This window comes from Lithobates pipiens, unplaced genomic scaffold (genome assembly GCF_037356315.1).
Source record: "Lithobates pipiens isolate NorthernLeopardFrog02 unplaced genomic scaffold, aLitPip1_a1.2 Scaffold_22, whole genome shotgun sequence".
Lineage (NCBI taxonomy): Eukaryota > Metazoa > Chordata > Amphibia > Anura > Ranidae > Lithobates > Lithobates pipiens.
In genome coordinates this window covers 96632630-96647885 of record NW_027507784.1, presented here as the reverse complement: position 1 = coordinate 96647885, position 15256 = coordinate 96632630, and the positions used below count along the sequence as shown (strand labels likewise).

The 15256-nt window shown below is 43.7% G+C and overlaps 1 protein-coding gene across 1 annotated transcript in view; it reads right to left on the bottom strand.

Moving 5' to 3' along the window:
• The window catches only part of TTC21B (tetratricopeptide repeat domain 21B), a 119280-nt gene that overhangs the window by 33052 nt on the left and 70972 nt on the right, over positions 1-15256 (bottom strand). The window contains exons 14-19 of the mRNA XM_077447923.1: positions 8736-8960; positions 7420-7658; positions 6660-6732; positions 6386-6496; positions 6159-6297; positions 5924-6030 (exon numbers count right to left, since the gene is read on the bottom strand). Coding sequence (XP_077304049.1) covers positions 5924-6030; positions 6159-6297; positions 6386-6496; positions 6660-6732; positions 7420-7658; positions 8736-8960 — 894 coding nt within the window. The remainder of the gene's footprint in view (positions 1-5923; positions 6031-6158; positions 6298-6385; positions 6497-6659; positions 6733-7419; positions 7659-8735; positions 8961-15256) is intronic.

The window sequence follows — 15256 nt, the reverse complement described above, 5'->3', positions numbered from 1 at the left end:
TTGTTACATTGGCACCTGAAAGTCGGTGGGATATTTTAGGTAGCGAGTAAACATGTTGTCCCTGAAGTTGGTGTTTTGAAAGCTGCAAAAATGGGCAAGTGTAAGGATTTTTAATGACTTGAATGACTCCGACAAGGGTGTACTATAATAGCTAGTTGACTGGATCAAGGTAACTCCAAAACTCCTGTGGGATATGCCCCGTCTGCAGTGGTCAGGACCTACCAAAAGTGGCCCAAGGATGGAAAACTGGTGACCTGTGACAGGGTTATGGACAGCCAAGGCTCAATGATGCATGGGGGAAATGAAGGCTAGCCGATGTAGTCCAATCCAATAGAACAACTACTGTAGATCAAATTGTTGAAAAAGTTAATGCTGGTTCAGATAGAAAGGTGGCAGAACACAGAGTGTATCACCCTTTTTTGTGTAAGGGGCTGCGTGGCTGTGAACAGATGAGGGTGTCCATGCTGACCCATGTCTATAGGCAAAAGCACTTACAATAGGCACATAAGCATCAAAACTGGAACATGGAAGCAAAGGAAGAAGGCGTCTTTGAGGTATTGACTTGGCCTCCAAATTCTCCAGATCTTAATTCAATCAAGCATCTATGGGATGTGTTGGAAAAACAAGACCGATCCAATGGAGGCCCCACCTCTCAACTTACGGGATTTAAAGGATCTGCTTTGAGGGCTTGATGCCAGATACCACAACATACCTTCAGAGGTCCCGCGGAGTTCATCTCTCAACGGGTCAGGGCTGTTTTGGAGGCAAAAATGGGATGTACTTAATATTAGCTGGGTGGTCATAAAGTTATGGGTGATCAGTGTATATAGCCCATCAACTTGTATTGAGGAATTTAAGTATCCCGGGATACAGATAAATGGGGTATCATTTAATATCGTGCCAAAGACAATATTTGTAGTCAAAATGTCCCTGTCCCAGTCTCACAGTAATTTTGGGCCTCTAAAAAGTAAATGTAACATGTCTCCCAAGTTGCAGCCACACTTAGCACAACAGGAGTCACCTCCTGGACCAGTACATTAGAAACCGAACTACAAAAGAAAAATTAATTTGAGTTCAGGATCTCTATGAGAAGCAGAGCAAAAGCGGGAGGTCTGTGAGAGCGCCTGTAGTATATCCTACCGGGTCTCCTTGGAAATCGCACCTAGGTTAGTCTTCCACTATTGCCTACACCTCATAGGGAGTTGATGGATAAAGTTGGTGCGTAAATGTGCAATAGGGAGAGCAATCCCTTTGTGCTAGTAGTTGTAGCCCACTCAGAGTGCAGTGGGGGCCATCATCAGGATAGTAGTACCCAGCTAGGAGTGGAGAGCATGGTGCGGCTGTAGATATTGTAAGCAATTGTTTTTGTTTAAGAAGAGGTCGGATTGGAGTTAGAATACAAGCACCCTTCCATTTTCCAAAGGCCTAAAGTTTGAGGATTTCCAGGAGCAGGTGTTTGGCCTAGAGAGGGATTTATTGAGTGAAACCCTTAATATCTAACATGTTTAGCAGATTCCCATACTTTACAATTAGGTTTTGAAATAATTGCAGGTTTCCAGTGAATGTAAAAGAACTGCGGCATCTGCCCCTTCAAGGCGTAGGCTTGTATTACAATCTGTCTGATCCACCTGGAAATTGTGGCCGACGAGACCGCCATGCCTTTCTTTGGACCAGCCACCGAAACAAACAGTCAGTCTGATTTCCGAAAGGGAGCTGTGGCAGACAAATACACTTTTAGAGCTCGAACCACGTCCAGAGTGTGAAGGGCCACTTCCTTAGGATGTCGGCTTAGGACACAAGGATGGTAATACAATGTCCTCACTGATGTGAAACGCTGAGACCACCTTCGGCAGAAAGGACGGTTGCAGACGCAACACCACCTCATCCTTGTGGACCACCAGATAGGGCGACTTGCAGGACAAAGGCGCCAGTTCCGAAACCCTCCTGGCCGATGTGATGGCCACTAGAAAGACCACTTTCTGGGAAAGGGTCAACAGGGGAATCTCCCTGATATTTTCAAACAGCGTTTTTTGGAGCGCCGATAACACCAGGTTCAGATCCCACGGGGGTAATGGTGGAAGCACCAGAGGGACTACATGTCGCACCCCCTGAACAAATGTACTCACTAGTGAGTGAAATGCCAAAGGTCGTTGAAAAAAAAGACAGCCAAGGCTGATATTTGTCCTTTAATGGTGCTTAACGCCAATTTCTGGTCCACCCCTTGCTGAAGAAACAGCAGGATCCTGGATATAGAAAAAGGAGCGCGGATGCCATCCTCTCGTCACACATGGAGATGTAGGCCTTCCAGGTGCTCTCAGCATACCGTAGTAGGGATCACAGAGTCCGAAAGACCCTGGTTCCTCAACACCTGGCTCTCAATAGCCATGCCGTTAAAGCCAGCGATGGGTAAAGCAGGATGGAGAATCAGACCTTGAGACAGAAGGTCCTCTCGCAACGGCAGTCGCCATGGGTGTCTGCCACCAGGCGCACTAGGTCTGCGTACCAAGGAAGCTGAGGCCAATCTGGGGCAACCAGAATTACTGGGATCCCCTCGACTTGCACTCTGCAAAGCAGACGTGGTAACATTTTTATTGGAGGAAAGGCGTAGATCAGCTGGTACTGACCCCACAAAGCCACCAACGCGTCTGCCCACGGATCTCTTGTCCTGGACACGAATCTCGGCACCTTCCGATTGAGACGGGAGGCCAGAAGATCCACTGCAGGACTCTGGTGCGGAACTGGGCATAAGGCACTGCCTCGAAGGAGGCTACCATGAGGCCCAGTACTCGCATGCAAAAGCGTAGCGACGACCACTTGCGGTTCACCAGCAGTTTCACCGCGGCTCTGAGAGTCTGCAGCTTGTCTGAAAGGAGAAACACTCGCTTCTATGGAGTCCAGCAGCAAGCCTAGGTACTCCAAATGCTGAGTCAGTACTACCACCGACTTTTTTAGGTTCAACACCCACCCAAATTCTTGCAGTGTCTGCATGGTGATCTCCACATCCTCTTCTAATTCTGAGGTGGAAGATGCTCTCAGGAGGAGATCGTCTAGGTATCCCACGATCGTGATCCTGCAACAATGCCAAAACTGGAGCCAGTACTTTGGTAAAGACTCGGGGGGCTGATGCAAAACCAAAAGGGAGAGCCACAAACTGGTAGTGGGCTTCCCCGAATGCAAACCGCAGAAACTTTTGATGCCGAAGACATATGGGTATGTGCAGATACGCATCCTGGATGTCTAAGGACGCCAAGGAGTTCCCTTGATGGAGTGCAGCGACTACTGAGCGAACTGATTCCATTCTGAACCTCTGCACTTTCACAAAGTGATTGAGGGCTTTTAGATCCAAGATTGGACGTACCCCTTCCTTCTTGGGAACTACAAACTTACTGCCCCCAAGAGGGCCTCCTGGCGAGCCGGGAGAACGGGTATGCTGTAGGGGAAGAATCTGTTTTGCGGCCAAGAGAGGAACACTATCTTGTGGCCATAGGAAATCAGATTGCAGACCCAATGGTCGGACAGTCGAGAGGACCACCAGGCTGTAAACTCCCGAAGGCGACCCCCCACCTGAGTCATAGGTGGGGGCAAACCTTCATGCGGTAGCACTTTTGTTTGCAGGCTTGCAGTTCCAGTGATGTTTCTGTCCTTCCGTGGTCGTCCTGTCGGGCTGGGGACGTTTTGCCGAAGCTCCAGGCGGACTAAAAAGCTGTTTGTGAGCGGGAAAATGAGGGCCCTTGCCTATGGCATGGCTCCTTAGGCTTCCTGGCCTGCAGGAGTAGTGCACTCTTACCATCTGTGGCATTTTTAATAATGTCATCCAAAGAGCCGGTCGCCAAGGAAGGGAAGATCCGTCAGGGCTTTCTTGGATGCCTGGTCAGCAGACCAGCATTTTAACCAAATCAGGCACCGCAGGCACCACTGCTGACACTGAAGCCCTGGACAACAGAAGAAGAGTATCCAGGGCTGCATCACAAACATACTTAAGGCCTTGCACTAGTTGGTCTGATGCAGACAGGAGAAACCTGTTCTCCCAATACGCGGTGCAACAGTTTTGCACACTCAGTTAGTGTCTGCGACACAAGTGCGGATGCCAGTACTGGTCGCACGGCTGACCCCACAACCGTAAACAAGGAACGAGACACTGTCTCGGCCTTCCTGTCCGTGGGATCCTTAAACGCAGGAGTCCCTTCTACCGGGATCGTGGTTGCTTTGTTTAACCTGGATACTGGGGGATCCATGACCGGAGGAGCCAACCACTTTTTGAGAAGGCTCTCCCCAAAAGGGTAATGCACTGCCATGTATTTGGGGACCGAAAAGGTCCATTGCGGGCGACCCCATTTCTTGTAAATGAACTTGTCAAAATAAGTCAGATATGGGAATACCTTAGGTAAACGCGCTGGCTTACGGGACCCAAAAGGGACCGCTACATCAGCAAATGATCTGCTGGCTCCTGAATCTTCAGGGTATCATGCACAGCTGTGATAAGTGCTCCAACAAGCGCTTTGTTGCGCACAGACCCGGACGGGGACTCATGCTCACTGTCCGAACGGTCCTGGTCAGCGTCATCTGAAATTTTTTTTAGCACCTTTGCGCCCACGCACGCCTCCATCTTGGCAACGAACGAACTGAGAACCGCCGACAAGGTTTCCAAAGGCATTGCGCATTCCGCTGGCGAACTGGTTGCAATTGCCTGGATTTCGGGGGAAGAAACACCAGTTTCTGAAGCCATGCTGACTCTGCCATCTGAAGTTGGCTTAGGACAGTGACAGTCCCACCCTCCGTACTGCTGCTGGCTGAGGGGCTCTTTCCTGCAGGACTCACCACCCTGTAAGGTTCTGCGCTATCCAGCAAGTAGTGCCTGTGGTCTCTCTTGGCTCCCAGGTGCAGAGGAATCCGCTCTGTGTCAGTGAAAGCTGCTGCTAATGGCGCTGAAACCGCTCTGCAATGTGCTCAGGCTCAAAGGAAATGGCCGCCCAGCGTCCAGTATAAGGACATAAAACAGTGGGAAAATGGCCACCAGAGCACAGGGACACATGCTGCCACTACAGAAAGCTGAAAAACGGGTTCAGGCTTCTAAAAAATGGCCACCGGCGTCCAGTATAAGGACAAATCACAGGGAAAATGGCCGCCGAAGCCCAGGAGAGCATGCTTTCCTTTGCCCACACCTAAGATGGCCTCTGATACTGAAACCATGAGGGACAGAGCTGAACAAATGGCGGTGATCAGCGATGCAAGGGACACAGGCACAGCCACACAGGCACCTCCAGGGACATGAGAAACAGGACTCAGGGCGCAGCCCCCCCCCCCCCCACAGGTGAGAGCCCCCGCCGGAGAGCCCCTGTTACAGACACACACACACTGCTCAGCAGCCACATGCAGCATCCCCCACGGGGGGGAGGAAGATAGGGACAGGGAGAGAAGAGAGGGAGGTGAGGGACCCCCGAATCGACCTCCCAGGGAATGCCCAGCTGCTCAGCCCCACTGAGGCAGGGAGAGCTGTACTTACCAGTCCTGAAGAGCTGGGAGACATTCCATTACAGACCCACTCTCTGATCAGTACAGGGTGGCTGCTGGCCTCGGCACACCTTGAGGTTTTGTTGTGGCCGGCCTAGTGCAGAGCTGCGACCTGCACACGCTCGATGACGCTCAAAGCTTTTCACCTCTCACTGGTTTGGCAGAAGGGGAGGGAGGCCGAGCTGCTGATGTACTTTGCCACGGCCTGGTCTCCCGGAAATGGGGACAGGGTATCTGTAAAAAACAGGTACCCGCTTCCCCCCCCCCCCCCCCCCCCGAAAAGGTGCCAAATGTGGCACCAGAGGGGGGATAGGAATCACCTTTTGGGTGGAACTCCGCGTTAATAGGTTAAATAGACATTTTAAAGGATAGTGAACAAAACAATATGAATATATAGATAAAAAAAACTTACTCTCTGTAAGGAAACAATGGCATCTTCTGTCTTCTCCATCTTGCTGTAAATTTTTGCAAGCAGAACATGGTAACGGCTGTCATCCATAAGAGGAGATAGTTCATTAACTTAAAAAGGCAAAAACAAACTAAAATCAGATCATTTAATAAAAGGAATGCTGCAAAGAAAATTCTGCAGATTATGTTAGACATTTTAATTGTAATTGCTATTGTGCAAATAAGTGGCTCAGTCATACCGGTCTCATGATCCAGTGCTTGCTGTAGAACTTTCTCTGCCTTCTCATAATGCTTCAGCTTTAATAGGAGCTCAGCCAAGTCATAGCGGAGAAAACTCTGCTGACCGCTTTTCAAAGCGGTTTCATAGTAACTAATAGCCTGTCGAAGACCCAACACATTGCCAATGACATATGATTAAGTACACGAAAATAATGTACTGTAGATCAGGAAAAAGCATGGCAAGTACCTTGGCATAGTTGTGTGTCTTGATCAGAGCTTTACCAATTTTACTGGCAAGTGTTCCATCTTTGGGGTTCTTCTTCAAAGCCTGCTCATAAACATCTATGGCTTTCTCCGGCTTTATTAAAAGATAAAAAATAGATACTATTAATGATGTTTCACATTTCTACCAAAATGTGTCTATCTATGACTGTTTAAAGTTAGCCTATATTTTCTTCTTATAGTAATCGTTGCAAGTGCAGTAGATCTCAATACAGAGAAGTCTAGGCTGTTCATCTTACCTCTTGAATATTCATATAGGCATCGCCAAGGAGGAGATATGTTTGAGAACTTGGAACCTTCTCAACCAGATCCCTGAAAAACAGATGCACATTAAAAACATTTCACATAAATTTACCTTTTTTTTCCTAAGAACTCCATCCAGTAGTAAACCTTCATTGAACACTGTAGCTACAGGCACCGTGAAACTATTTATCCTCAAACTGTACAGTAAAAGCTATGACATTGTCCACATTGTTCTTCTGGCAATCTAACTTGAAAAAGTATCCTGATCTCTTTGTATTGCTTCCTTTGTGTGAAATCACCAGTGTTCCTGCCTGTCCCTCTGCTTTCCTATTAAAAAATGACCACGCCAAGCAGGAGAACACACTGTGGATGAGTTCTCTAGCTGTGCTGGGAACTCAGCATGCTCTCCTCCAATGATCAGACTTGTCCTGACGTGCCCCCTCCTGCACAGCCTTTTACTTGGAAGCTTAGTGTGCTGCTGCTTCTCCTCCCCCTAGCTCTTATGCAGCTGAGAACAAAAAGGTATGTGGTCACTTATTAAGAAAAAAAAAAAAGGGGGGGGGGGAATGTTTTTTTTTGTTTTTTTTTTCCTGTGCACAAATGTTTTACCTTTCATTTATTTTTTTAAACCAAATGAGTTGTTTTACAATCACTTTCTATTTGTTATTTTTTTTTTTATGCATATTCCTTTATGAGTAGAAGGGACGTTGACAGTAAATCTACCCTAGAAAGAATTGCGAAATGAAAGTATTTTACCTGTAGCAGCTGACATAGAGCTTCTTATCTTTTCGGTGCTGCAGATAAATATCAGCCATTTTTTCCTTGGACTGTACAAAGTAAGGTTGCTCTGGAGAGACATTTCGAAGCATGGATAATGCTTGTTCCACATCGCCATGAGTCAGAGCCAGCTCCGCATTTGCAATCATGAGACGCAGTTCTTCTGCTGTTCCAGTAAATTCATTGATAGCATCTTGTAATACCTTTGCTGCCTCGTGCTTTAGATACATGTACAGAAATAGCAACAAAGAAAGGTTATTGAGTAAACATAATATCGGGCAGTATATAGGTCCTCACATTGGAAAACTTTTCAAAGGGAATCAGTGAGACAATCTCTTCTTTCCACTGCAGGTCATAAAAAAATGTTTGACCGCTATGGCCAATGAGAAAAAACTCTAATGTTAAAGTTATCATTAAAACAGAATTGTAAAAGCTAACCTTCAATTTAATAATATAAAATCAAATCCTGTCTCCGCATACAAAATAAATAAATACATAAAAAAAAAAGACCAATAATTCAAATTTACTTTTCCAAAATAAAGTACACAAGGCCACTGCTTGAGTGTATGATGATTATTCATGTATTTTTCTTTTTTTTCTCTTTTGACCTTACAATGAGCCTGTCTGGTTTTTAAAAATTTAAAGCGCAACTCCACTTTTGATGAGAAAAAAAAAACATTCCCCTCTGTGTGATCTATGTACATTGCAAGGATTATAACAACTTTGTTGCAGATTCCTACCTTTTGTTGTTCTGAAGAAATCCATGTGTGCCTCTGTTCTGAGTGAATCTAATGGGAGTGGTTTCATGATTAACTGTCAGGTGTGGAGCTACAGTGCACTAATGAGGACATTTCTCTTTAGACGGGTTCCTATTGAAAGCATCTCTCAAAAAATGAATTTTTTTTTTTTGCAAGGGATGCCTGAAACCTGACTTGTATCTTAGGTAGACTTCTAGTAAAATTGGTGGAACTTCTCAGAAAATTACATTGGCTGCAGATTGAAAAGGAAGGGTAATTTTTAAGAACATTCAATCACAAAATGATTAGGGTCGCAATCATATGCACTATATTCTTTTTTTTCTTTATTTGCTATTTTTTTCCCCCACAAAAGTGGATTTACCCTTTAAAGCTGAACCCAGATAAAAAAAATGGATATATTCCTCAACAACCACAAAGGATTTAAATTCCCTTTGTGAGCACAAAATGCCTTGTAATACTTTAATTCATTTGCTATGGGAGCAGACACAGAACAGAATAAAAAAAAATGCCTTTACAAAAGATTTATTCCTCCTTTACCTGCTCGCCATTCATACGATGAGCATCTACAAGCTCCAGGTAAATAGATACCCTGTCGCTGGCACTGATCTCTACTTTTCTTCCTTTTGACTTTGCTGTAGTGCTTCCTTTCTTCATTCCAGGTAAGTTCATTGCCATCTTTAGTGTTTTAATGGCTTCTTGAACATCTCCCATCCTTTTCTGGGTCTGTGCTTTCAGGAGATTGTATACTGGATACTCACGTATCTGTAAGAAAAGAAGTACCATTTCACTGATAACATTTGAAGTAAGGTGAATTCAAAATTTCCTTTTTTTCTAAGGTCATTCATCTAAGAACATTTACAGGGATAAAAATAAAAAAAATAAAAATTAGGAAATGGTGAAGATAAATCAGATAATCCAAAGAACACATTACCTACACTGACCTTATTTAACAACCACTGGTAATTTTTAATATGTAGCTTATATATGCTACAGCTACATATAAAAAAAAATCATGATTGTTCATTGTTGTCTGTGCAACCATGTGATTGGAGCTGAAGTGCCAGGTAAACGAATGGTGCTGCTACAGGCGATCCCCGGGTTACAAACAAGACAGGGCCTGTAGGTTTGTTCTTAAGTTGAATCTGTTTGTAAGTCGTAACAGGTACATTTTTTAAGTGTAGCTCCAGCCAAAAAAAAAAAACTTTTGTTTTCAATTACTTTTTATTCAGTTTTTAACATATTTATCAAACATCACCTTCCATAAAAAATTCAACATTCAAAATTTCATTCTTATTCAATACCACCCAACAATAATATCAAAGAAAAAAAAAAGTTTTAAATTTCCTTCCCCTTTCCTCTCTCTCTTGGAGTCATGGGTCCCACTCTAGTGGATAATTTTCCTTTTTTCAGCATGGTATCCAATATTTTTAAAGTAAATTTTACAAAAATCGGTCGTTTTTTTTCTTTTGGTCTTAGATTAGGTTTTATCCATGGTAAATATTTTATTTTTGTCCCTACAATATCTTCCTCGAGACTAATCCATTCATAAAATAAAGAAAATATTAAATTCATACGATAATATAACCTAATTTAAAGATACACACTCCACAAACCCTTTCCCTAGTGTATCATCACAGCGCTGTGGATAACTCAATATTTTATATCTTAGCTGCCACTTACCATAAAATGTCACATATAAAAAAGTGCATACAAAAATAGTAGTAAATATCCAAAAAACTAATTAGTTGCACGTGGCGCTATAACCTGTGTACCTTTCAGTGCACAAATCCTCACCTCCTCAGTGATCCTATCTCAAATCATAAATTGTCTAGTCAATAACAAAATATATAAATATTAATCACTCAGTGAATACCCAAATTTACATTTAAATTACACATATAGTGAAAAATATATAAACGAATGTGAATATAGTCCATCCACCACACAATATTCGAAAAAGCATCCAGATTACAGAAAGTCTTTCTATAAATGCATAAGAAGAATATCCAGTGTTCAGATTCCTTTCTACAAGTGACTCCTTCACCACACCATCCGTGATTTATACTCCCCCCTTCGTGAAAACACTCACCGACTGCTAAGCCTTACACTCTCGTGTGAGGCTCAAAGGCTTTCAAATGATCTCTCAAGATGAAATTCAGACCCCAGCACATCCGATTGGAACTTCTCCACTTAACACTTCATTGTATAAATATATACCTCAAAGAGAAATCACAGAGGGAGACCCCAATAGTGTAATACTGCAAACACTCTTTAATGTATAAAAAATCTCACTCCTTATGCACTCACATGAACTTAAAAACGCAAAATCACTTCAAGAGAGTAAAAAGACTCGCTTCACAACTTCACTCCACAATACTATTCTGAATACGTCGGGGCATTGGTGGTCACGGCAGACTCATAAGATACGGTACTGTATCGCTTGATCTCACCCCTCCTCGTGCGTCCCGCCTGGTCCCACACAGCAGGTCTATTCGAAAAAGGGCGCCTTCAAGTCAGATGAAACAGTCCTCTTAGTCCTGTGCCTCCTTCCCAGCTCCGTGTATGTCAGCTCAATAGTCACCAGATAGCCATGCCCCCGACATGTTTCGTCACATCAGACTTAATCATGGGATTGGCTATCTGGTCTAGCATCCCTCCTTATATTCCCCCATCGTCGAATCAGCGTCCTTAATTTTTCTTCTGTCACTCCCATATTAATGGAGTGTATACTAACGTCCATAACACGCGCCGACGCCAACTGCCCGATTTGCGCATGCCCAAATCATAGCATTCGACCCCTCCATCTCGAAAACCAGCGCATCACACCAGACATTCGATTTGAGAGTTCGCTACAGTTTCCTGCCGGTGCGTCGATATTTGTCACGTGTGTCGAAACATTCGACCTTAGATATTGCATTCGATGCTTTATAGGTTCCGCTCCGGTCTCAATGTTTAACAAACCCTGCATGCTAATAGATCTCGCATGCGCCGGGATCGAGACTAAGTGTCCCCATCTCCACAATAATCAAGTATTGAGTTCCATGTCCCCACATTCCATCATTGAGAAAATGTTGAACCCTTAAAGTGCTACCTCTAGTGATGTTAATAACCATCAGTAGTATCTCTCCATATACGTGAACGGTGTCCCTCTGTATGACGCATTGTATTAAGTCAACTAATCCTGAGTAGCCATACCCCCACACAGGGTGCAAACCAGTGTATATAAAACTATAGACTGGCCATAGCAAATATACAATATAAGACATATTGCATGTCATGAATTCCTTGATTTCAAATGATTCACCCTCGCTGTTGGTTAGGTTATCTTTCTATAAATGCATAAGAAGAAAGGGAAAGGGTTTGTGGAGTGTGTATCTTTAAATTAACATAACATTTAGATAATCACGAGCAGCTTGAGGTGGGCTATTGCCTTTTACACTCACGGGTGGAGGAATGGAGGCTATAAATTATCTAGCCTCACGACAGATTAATCCAGCTAATATTTTCTCCAACAACCATGTAATGATGGAGGAGGAGGAAGACATCACAGGTCTTTTGAAAACTTTAGATCATTTACTAGAGAAACAGGTTAAAACCTGGTGGGATGTACTCACATTCGAACAATACTTAAAAGAGGGTCTCATTTTCAGGAGTCTGAGATGGGAAGTATGCCCACAAGACGGTCTAAACGACCAACTTTTTATGGATGAATGGCTCACTTTTTTTAATAAAATGGGTATGGAGCTACAAGTTCTAGTTTTAAAAAGGAAAGAGATAAAATTGGCTAAATTAAAGGAACAGATTGAACAAATGAAAATTAAATTAGAACCTTTAGGAGACAGCAATCAAATGAGGGAGTTCAATGAGACAATGAAGAAAAAACTTGAGAAATGGGATAAAGATATTCAAAAAAAGAAGGTTAAGAAATATAATAGAGATGCGACTGATTTTAGAAACAATAAGATCTACGCCTGGCAGTCGAATGAAGGGCAGGCCATAAAGAACCAAGCATCTAGTGGCACTAATGAACCTCCAACTAAGGAAAATAACAACTCCAAGCTGGGGAATAAAGGAGGGGTAGGGAAGGTGAAGACTAACAACAATAAAGCCCCCCTAACCCAGACACCCAATCGAGGGTATAATAACACTCAACAGGGTAGAGCTAGTTCCTATGGTAATTATCACTCACCTACACCATATTCGAGGGGAAGGGGAGACGATTATCACATGAACTATTACGATTACCCATCACCCTATGGGGAGAGGAGCCTTTACCCAGCACACTATGCACCCCAAAGTAACCAAAGATGGGGACAGGAATATGGGTATGATGGTAATCGAGGAAGGGGCAATTCGATACCATTACAGAATAGGTTTATGCCTTTGACATACGATGATGGAAATGGAAGGATGAATGAACCTGGACTCCCACCTCGTACTCTTCCCCCTCCCCCTTTTTTAAATCAGAGGGGGAGAGGAGGAAGAGGGGGAGGGATAACCCCAAGGGGGCATATTCCAACCATGCCCAATGGACAGAGAAATGCACCTATCCAACAAGGAGGTCCAATGGGGAGAGGAGGAGGGGATGCAGGGCAGGATGGAGGAAACAATCCAAGAAAAAGACTGAGGGACACTTAGACAATGGCATCTTCAATTTGAGCAAGGTGACATTGGATAAGAAGGAAATGAATATTCTGAATATGGGACTTAAATGTGCTCCACGACAGAGTATGAATAAGTTTGATGTATACATAGATATACACAAATATATTCGCACTTTAAACATCAAGAAACATTTTTTGATGCACCCTAATACTCCGAAAGTAGGGATTAATAACCCTAATAGCCAAATGGATAGTGGACTGAGGAATCGGTCACTATTCAACCCGCAGCTGACTGCCAATCACTTTGTAGAGGTTTTTAAAAACTTGGTATTAAATGATTTAGAAAAACTCCCTGTAAGCAAGGGTGTGAACCCTAGATATATAAAGGAGGGGATTACATCCCTAGAAGAAAAGAATGATATCATTATACGCCCGGCAGATAAGGGAGGGGGGGTGGTAATCCTCGATAGATTATTCTATCACAACCAGTTGGAGGAGCTGTTAGGGGACACCACCACCTACAAAAAACTAAACGTAGACCCTACAGATGAATATAAGAGCCAATTAGAGTTGTTGGTGGAGTGGGGGTATGGGAAGGGAGTACTTAATTTAAAAGAAAAGAAATACTTGGTCCCTAGCTCCTGCAGGATACCGGTAATTTATACTTTGCCCAAAATTCATAAGGATGTGACGGCTCCTCCACCTCGCCCTATTGTAAACGGGATAGGATCAGTCACGTCGAGATTGGGCGAATACTTGGATAGAGCACTCCAACCCAGTGTTAAAAACACAAGAGCGTATTTGAGGGATACAACAGATTTGTTAAAATCCCTCAACGAGATCTCTATCCCCTCGACCATGGAAGTGTATTTGGTTACGGCTGACGTGGCTAGTCTCTATACCATTATTCAACATCAAGATGCCCTACTGGCACTCAATTGGGCCATGAGCAGGAGGGAGGATATTCCACATTCCCGGAAGGTGTTTGTGGGCCAGGCATTAGATTTTTGCATGACCCACAGCTACTTCTGGTTCGATGGATCCTTCTTTGCCCAGAAGGTTGGCGTGGCAATGGGGGCTAAATATGCCCCCAGCCTCGCCAACTTATTCATGGCTGAGTGGGAGGATAGATATGTGTTTGGTATTGACTGTCCGCAACTAATCTTTTATCGGAGATTCATAGATGACCTGTTTTTTATATGGGGGGGAACAGAGGCCTCAGTTTTACATTTCTTGGAAAGATTGAACTCCAACACGAATGATATTAAGTTGGAGTTCAATATTAGTTCCACTACGGTAAACTTCCTTGATCTCCTGATAGAGAGAAAGGATGATAGATTGAGCACGACAGTGTATTTTAAGAACACAGATCGAAATAGCTATTTATCAACTAAGAGCGGACACCACCCATCCTGGATTAGAAACATCCCTAAGGGGCAATTTCTAAGGGTCCGCAGGAACTGTTCAACTAAAGAGGATTTTGCAGCCCAGTCCCAAATCTTGAAGGAGAGGTTTATACAGAAAGGGTACTCAGAAACTATCTTGGATGAAACTATTGGGACGGTTGCAAATATTCCAAGGGAAACCTGCCTGGAGGGGAGGAGAAAGGAAGGGGAGGGGTCACAACATCAACTAAGATTTTTGTCTAATTTCCATCATCAATTTAGAGAGGTAGAACAAATTTTTAGAACACATTGGCATATCCTGGGTAGGGATAAATATTTGGGAGGGGTGATACCCAAAACCCCGGGATTTATCTACAGACGGGCACCCAATATAGGGGATAGGGTTGTAAAAAAGGTTCTGGATCCCCCTAAACGAATCACCATCTCGGGTGACCTGAAAGGTTTCTATGCTTGTAGGAGGTGTATATGTTGTAGAACTGTTCACCAGATAAACAGGGGGATCACCTCAATAACCAACAGCGAGGGTGAATCATTTGAAATCAAGGAATTCATGACATGCAATATGTCTTATATTGTATATTTGCTATGGTGTCCCTGTAAATTACTATATGTAGGACGTACAAAGAGATTATTGAGAGTACGTATCTCAGAACATTTGACCAACATCCGAAAAGGTTACCAGTACCATAGCGTGTCACTACATTTCAAGGAACACCATCAACAAAATCCCGATTTACTACAGTTTTGTGGAATAGATCATGTCCATCCCTCTTGGAGAGGTTCAAATCGGGTAAGGGATCTGTCGCAGAGGGAGACCAAGTGGATCTTCTTGCTGAGGAGTCTCTATCCGAGAGGGATGAACATAGAGCTGGACCTTAATTGCTACATTAGTGACTTATAGGCAAGCAAGTATGGACAGTAACAGTGTGGTCCTAATAGGGGGAATTAGTCCCCTTAGTGGAAACATCCTGTATGAGATGATGGGGTCCAGTGATTTCTCAAGTATTACAGACAGTAGATAGCAGTTCCGATATGGAAATGCACATGA